This window comes from Lytechinus pictus, chromosome 9 (assembly GCF_037042905.1).
Source record: "Lytechinus pictus isolate F3 Inbred chromosome 9, Lp3.0, whole genome shotgun sequence".
NCBI lineage: Eukaryota > Metazoa > Echinodermata > Echinoidea > Temnopleuroida > Toxopneustidae > Lytechinus > Lytechinus pictus.
This window is the reverse complement of record NC_087253.1, coordinates 8,845,534-8,853,171: the sequence shown is the minus strand read 5'-3', so window position 1 is coordinate 8,853,171 and position 7,638 is coordinate 8,845,534. Positions and strand designations below refer to the sequence as shown.

The 7,638-nt window shown below is 39.5% G+C and overlaps 1 protein-coding gene across 1 annotated transcript; it reads right to left on the bottom strand.

Moving 5' to 3' along the window:
- Positions 1 to 279: 279 nt before the first annotated feature.
- Positions 280 to 1,878, bottom strand: LOC129267800 (histone H1.1, embryonic-like). The gene is given in 3 exon segments (XM_064105060.1): positions 280 to 637; positions 639 to 859; positions 1,846 to 1,878. Coding segments are annotated over 3 exon segments (612 nt in total).
- Between the last annotated feature and the right edge of the window lie 5,760 nt (positions 1,879 to 7,638).

The window sequence follows — 7,638 nt, the reverse complement described above, 5'->3', positions numbered from 1 at the left end:
AGCTGTTAATCGTCGCATAATGAGAAAAAAAGAGAGGGGCAGTACATGGCGTACGGGTAAAAACAAAACAAAACAAAACACCCTCAAAAAATTGCCGCGAGCTAGTGGAGCATGCAAGAAAAAATGCATACAATCTTAAAAACGAAATCTAACGTAACAAAGAAAAAAAAATGATATTACATTTTACCCTTTCCCTTCCATTTCCTTTGTGATATTTTTCTATTTTTTCTTTATTTCAGTCATTGAACTTTTGGATGCAATGCAACCCCCATCTGTATCCTAGTAACTGTGAAATAAGTGGTCCCAGGGGTAGGTCTCACAACAATCGTGAAAGTTGCAATAATTTCTAGATTTTGTAAATATATATATTTTTTCTTGGGGTTTCTTGGGGTTCGAAGCCTTTGGCTTCTTGGTTACTGCCTTCTTTGTCGCCTTCTTGGGTGTCGACTTCTTGGCAGGGACTTTCTTCTTTGGTGTCTTTTTCTTTTCTTTCTTCTCAGTGGTCTTAGTCTTCTTTGCAGGCTTCTTCACTTTCTTTGGTGCTGCCTTTGCCTTCTTAGCGGCTGCCTTCTTCTTCTTCTCCTTCTGGGCTGCAGATTTCGCCTTTGCCTTCTCCCGCTGTGCTTGCTGTTTGGCCCTCTTTCTCCTTCTTGGCCTTCTCCGCTGGTTGTGCCTTGGCTGCTTGCACATTAAATCTGAATGACCCCGGAGCACCTTCACCCTTTGTCTGCGTAAGTTTGCCCTTCACCACACCAGCCTTCAGAGCCCTCTTGATGAAAATGAGCTGTCGGTCCATCTGGACATCGAAGTTCTGCTCGATGTACTTCTTGATTGCCTGGAGCGAAGATCCATTCCGCTCCTTCAATGGGTCACTGGTTTCTTCTTAGGAGCCTTCTTGGTGTCCTTCTCAGCCATCTTGGTATACGTCTTTACAGTTGCGGTGTAAACAAAACAAGTATGCTCCGGTCCCTCAAAGAAAACCGACTCCAACCTACCAATAGAAATATATATTTTTGTACACTCGGCAAAAAAAAATTATTGGACACTTATAAAAGTTTAAATATTCCATATAGATATTTGATTAAAGGCAAATTATTGTATGTCAACATGACCAAACAATATTCCTCTTCCATTATGACATGACATTTTCATGTGAACAGTCATGAATGGGTGATTAAATGCTTTAAACAATAGCAATGTCAGTAAAAGAAAATTGCAAGAAATGGACCATTCAAATGCTAATGATCATGGCCATCCTGTAGGCATACATTCAACAACTTCAACAGGTAGTTATTATTTGAATTAAATGCTTAGGGATGCATCATGAGATGCATAATGAGATGGATCCTTTGGACATTCACTTTCAAGATGAAGCTTTCCAACCAAGAGCGTGCAAGAGCAATAGGAATGTTGCAGTCTGGGCAGTCATTTAGACAAGTGGCTCGATATTTCCAGGTTTCACCAATTTTAAATTTGAACCAGCGGTATTTGGCGACTGATGAAGTTACAGACCGCCCTAGGAGTGTTCGACCTAGGGCCACCACCCCTGCAGAAGATAGGAGGATAAGGATACTTTTCTTTTGCTTATGCCAAGATACTGAAATTTGACATTTTTTTAATCGACTGACTTTGACTTAAAATTCCAGTGGAATAGTGATGCATCCAAGGTGGATAGCTTTCTCTTTACTTTTAGAGTGGTATTTGACTTTAAGTTTGCTTTTATCGTTTAATGGATATTAATGCCACACAAACTATCACAACTGAAAGAATGACTGATCGTCTTCTTGCAATTTTCTTTTACTGACATTGCTATTGTTCAATGCCTGTAACCAGCCATGCACTGACTGAGCATTTCTTGGAATTTTCTTTTTCTGACATTGCTATTGTTTAAAGCGTTTAACCATTAATGCATGACTGTTCACATGAAAATGTCATGTCATACTGGAAGAGGAATATTGTCTGGTCATGTTGACATACAATAATTTACCTTTAATCAAATATCTATATGGAATATCTTAACTTTTATAAGTGTCCAAGAACTTTTTTTGCCGAGTGTATAATGGAGTCGGTTTGTGTGATCGAATCCCACCGAGGACCTATTTTTCTTTGGCAAGACATTTTTCTGCATTAATTTTGTCACTTTTCATTCGTGAATAGCAAAAAAATGAATAAAATAAAATAAAGATCCCTCTAAAAACGTCGGGTAAAATCTTTAAGATTTAATTCAATAAATGAACCCTAAGCCAACAATTCGGGTGCTTTAAATAGCGTTTGGTGTGTGTGGGGGGGGGGGTAAATAGATGCGCTTTCAAAATAAATCACCCCCCCCCTAATTCTGAAATTCCATTTTGGGTAAAAATAAGTTCATGTAAAGGAACATGCATGCAGACAAAAAATAACTGCACAAGGAACACATACTTGACAAATACTAAATATCGTGTGCCATAAAGAGCGCCACAATGTCAACCATTGAAAACACTCAATAGGAAAATTTTTGAAACAAAAAGCCGTTTTCAACAATAATAAATCGTGACTCTGTAAAGAATGGTAATGGTAGACTGGCGCTGAATAAATTCTTGTCCATTTCCTCATAATGTTTTGTAAAGCCCCTTTCACAATTGACGTACGACCTGTTTACGACCACCTGCAACAGTTTTTTCTTGTTGTTGCACGATCGATCCCATGGTGTCTTGCGAGCACTCGCAGTCGTTGTAGACGATCGCACAAACTCGAGGTGGTCGGAGGTGATCGTGACTGGTCGCATCTGAACTTTGAACATGTTCAAAATCCAAACGCGATCAAATACGATTGATTCACTCGCAACAGGTCGTACCATCGGTCGGGCGATCATCGTGTGAGTGTTGTTCAACGTTGTACGACTTGGTGCGAGAGGTGGCACAACTAAGTATAGTCGCATTTAGTCGACTGGAGGTCGTACAACACTTGCACATGTGCTGGAGACCTACAGAGACCAGTCTTGCGACTGGGTGCGATAATATGAGACTGTTGCAAGACCGATCGAAATTACGGCTTACTACATTCCACTACCGTTGCATTCGCATGTATGCGACCGTTCAGCCCCTTTCACAATTGACGTACGACCTGTTTACGACCACCTGCAACAGTTTTTTCTTGTTGTTGCACGATCGATCCCATGGTGTCTTGCGAGCACTCGCAGTCGTTGTAGACGATCGCACAAACTCGAGGTGGTCGGAGGTGATCGTGACTGGTCGCATCTGAACTTTGAACATGTTCAAAATCCAAACGCGATCAAATACGATTGATTCACTCGCAACAGGTCGTACCATCGGTCGGGCGATCATCGTGTGAGTGTTGTTCAACGTTGTACGACTTGGTGCGAGAGGTGGCACAACTAAGTATAGTCGCATTTAGTCGACTGGAGGTCGTACAACACTTGCACATGTGCTGGAGACCTACAGAGACCAGTCTTGCGACTGGGTGCGATAATATGAGACTGTTGCAAGACCGATCGAAATTACGGCTTACTACATTCCACTACCGTTGCATTCGCATGTATGCGACCGTTCAGCCCCTTTCACAATTGACGTCCGACCAGTTTACGACTGCCTGCAACAGTTTTTTCTTGTTGTTGCACGATCGATCTCTTGGTGTCTTGCGAGCACTCGCAGTCGTTGTAGACGGTCGCACGAACTCGAGGTGGTCGTGACTGGTCACATCTGAACTTTGAACATGTTCAAAATCCGAACACGATCAAATACGATCGATTCACTCGCATCAGACCGTACCCGGGGTCGTACCATCGGTCGGGCGATCATCGTGCGAGTGTCTTTCAACGTTGTACGACTTGGTGCGAGAGGTGGCACAACTAAGTAGTCGCATTTACTTGACTGGAGGTCGTGCAACACTTGCACATGTGCAAGCGACCTACATGTACAGAGACCTGTCTTGCGACTGGTTGCGATAATAATATGGGCCATAAGACTGTTGCAAGACCGATCGCAACGGCTTACAACATTGCACTACCGTTTCATTCGCATGTATGCGACCGTTCCACTCGCAATCCCTCGTGCAACACTCGCATGTGATCGCACGAGCACAATAAGAGTATATGCGACTTACTCGTGCATCGGGGTTTACTGGTTGTTTTGTTGTACGACAGCTGTTGCAACTGTGAAAGCCTCTGTGCGATCTTATGAGATGACTAGCGATTGATGCCTGTTGCAGCCTGTCGCACGACCAAAAGGTCGCAAATGGTCGTACGTCAATTGTGAAAGGGGCTTTAGCTACCTGTTGCAGCAATTTAAAACATTGACTTGTTTCAAGGAGGAAGCTGAATTCATCTTCTCATTATGGGATCACATGTTTCTGAGATCAATGGCAGTTTCTGAAGTTTATTTTTCTACTGTCTTCTTCCCTTTATCAGTAATCCAATATCTCACTTTCAAGCAGGTTTAACACTAAGAGGTTGATTAGCATGATTCTTCCAACACAATTTTCGTAGTAGGTAAGTAAGCGATATGTTTTTTTCTCTCTATTCGTACATTTTGTTATAATATTCTTTTTAAAGTCATAACCCCATCAATTGTTATCAAATGATAAATTTATATGCGTAGTTCTTATAAGTCTTATTTTAAGTATTTTAAGTATTATTGTACCATTTTGGGTGCGTTCACAATTCCTTTGCCTGTGTCACTTTTTATTTTCCTTTCCCACCCCTCTCTCTCTCTCTCCACTCTCTCCTTTCCTTTCTTTTTGTCACCTTCATTCAGCTTTCTTTATTCTCTTTCCCTGTCATTTCCACTCATTTTCAGTTACAAGTAACTAAATTTATTTATATATTTTATTATATCCCTCTTATGAATATTCATGAGTATTCTAGATAAACGATTGGTCAATTCGTGATCAAGTGACAAAGTATAATTTCAATAGGAAAACACATCGCTGAAATTAGCTCCGTATAGTTTTCTTGTAGCTCCGTATATTTTTCGATATACTTTCATGGGCAGAACTGCGCATGCTCATGCTCGATATTTTCTCTCAACTTTGAATTGCGCATGCTCCCTGACTTGACCCAGATATCGATCATTCGCAAAAAGTAAATAAAGTAAAATACAAGCTCTCGCCCAAATTACCGTACCGACAATCTGAAAAACAACGGTGTAATTGGGTTTAGATTACAATGCAGAAAATCTAATTCTAAAGGCTATTCATACAGGATCATTTAATATGGAATAAACATACCTAACAAGGTGAGTCAAGATCCGATACTAAATTTTAGAGCATAAATTTCGACTGCACGTATTTATTTTGAGTGCCACTGCAGCAACGGCCAACGCAGCGCAGCGGACCCAGGAACTGTCTAGCATTATCTCGACAGGCTTAGAGTAGGACGAGGTCCAACAACATAAGATTTGGCCTAGATCGGTTAAACATCGGCAAGGACTATAGGCCCACAAGTTAAAGAGGGATATAAAACAAATATATCAGGCGTTTCTTTCGAAAGCATAGTGGGAATTATTAATCCTCGGTTGGACTGGCAATGTAACTATTTTTCCCTCGGGGCTTCGCCCCTTGGGAAAAATAGTAATTGCCAGTCCAACCTCGGATAAATAATTCCCACTATACTTTCTCAAAGCCTTATATATTTGTATAGTATTAATCGCATGCTACACCCCTTTATAATTATGAGTATTTCATTATTGTTTAGTTATTAATATATATTGTAAATCAACCATTGAAATCGAGACAGGAGGCTTCATGCCACAGTAATTAAGTTAACTTTTTCTGTCCCTGGCGTTCCACTGGTTGATATTTCTTATTTTGTATTGTTTACATTGAAATTAATTTTTTGAATATTATTTGCCGAATAAATAATAATAATAATAATAATATTTTACAACTTGGGAAACCATGTTGACAAAGCCTCCATGTAATTTATTTTCTTATTTTGTATATGAAACTAACCATGAGCAATGGATAATGGTACTTCGATTCTATGTGTCTTTTCATTAGCACACTACAGAGTGGATTTGGTGGTTTATTATTACCATCACTGTTATTATTATCAAATTCTAACGTTATTATTATTATCATTATTGGATGTTATTGTTATTATTATTGTTATTGCCCCCCCCCCCCCCATTATACATCCAGGCGCGTAGCCAGGGGGGCGGTGGGAGCGGTCGCCCCCCCAAAAAAAAACAGTCCCCCCCCCTAAAAAAAAAAAAAAAAAAAACGAAGGGAAAAAAAGAGAGGAGAAAAGGAAAAGGGAAGGGAGGAAAGGGAAGAAAGGTAGCTTTGGTTTTTTTCTTTTTATTCTTTATTTTTTTTCTCAAAAGAGAAACTCCTTCACTCTTGCTCTAAATTTATATATGAGTTTTGCTTCCGCGCTGCGCGCGGTTAATGACAATATTGAAGATCTCCATTGTTTCCCCCAACCTTTCTCTAACCCTGTTTTTCCACCTCAGCAATATGTTTTTCTTGCCAGTTAAAGTTCAAATGTATACATTAGGGCATAGAATTAGAGTAAGGTTAGGCCCAAGTATATGAAGTTATCTTTTTTTTTATTGATCGCGCAACTTCTGGTCGGGTCGGCTCCGGGCGGGTAAAATATTTATATCAATTTCTGCCGTCACCTCCATGAAGGCAACTTCTTCCGCTTTTCAGCTCATTACTAAACAACCATAATTTTGGGGCAAACAGGTTCCTAATTTAAAAAGAGGAAGGTATAAAATTTGTGTCGTATTAAATAAAAAAGTACAATATTCTTTATCAAATTCTATTAAACTTCATGTTCCTGCGCATTCATCTCATGTCCTGTTTTTCGCCTTCAGTTTGAAATGTTGAATGTCTTTTAAGTTTCTTTATAATTCAAAATGAAGCGCTTCAGGATAAGTCAAAGAAATTAGGCATCCTTTTTTATATAATTTCAATAAATCACAGAAGTTTCAACTTTTTGCGCACTATTTTCCGTGTAATGAAGTTCAATAATCTTAGAAAATTAATTAAATCAGAGCCGATGGGGTATTGGAGATATCTGCATTTGATGAAACGTCCGCCCTTTGAAATTTCAGAGTTTCGTTGCTCTGCGCGGGGAGGAATATCTTCCCCCGGCATATACACTTCTCCTCCTCTGTTTTGCGAGTTAAAGATACACTCTTAAAAATGTTGGGCAACATACGGTCCACACAACAATTGGTTAAAACTTTATCCAATTCTGGGTAGTTTTACACCAATAATGTGTGCTTTGGGTGAAAACTACACAGTATTGGTGTAAAACTACCCAGAATTGGATAAAGTTTTAACCAATTGTTGTGTGGACCGTATGTTGCCCAACATTTTTAAGAGTGTATGCACTGTCGCTAAATTGTTTGTAATCAAATCTGATCTTTCCAGGGGAAGTACTCAATATAATTTATGTTTGAGAATACCCTTTTCTCGGGACCCTTTTCATGGCAAAAAATTTGATAAAACGCTAAAGCTTCCGCGCTTCGCGCGGGGTTATTATTATTTTAATTTCCTCCATTGTATTCATTTTTTGTGCGTTCACAATTTTTTTTTTAATACAAGGTTCATGAAAACAAGGTTCAAAATAACAATATAATCAACTGAATTGGAGCTGATATAGGTACTAGAGACAAGAGAGACGGCTCCTTT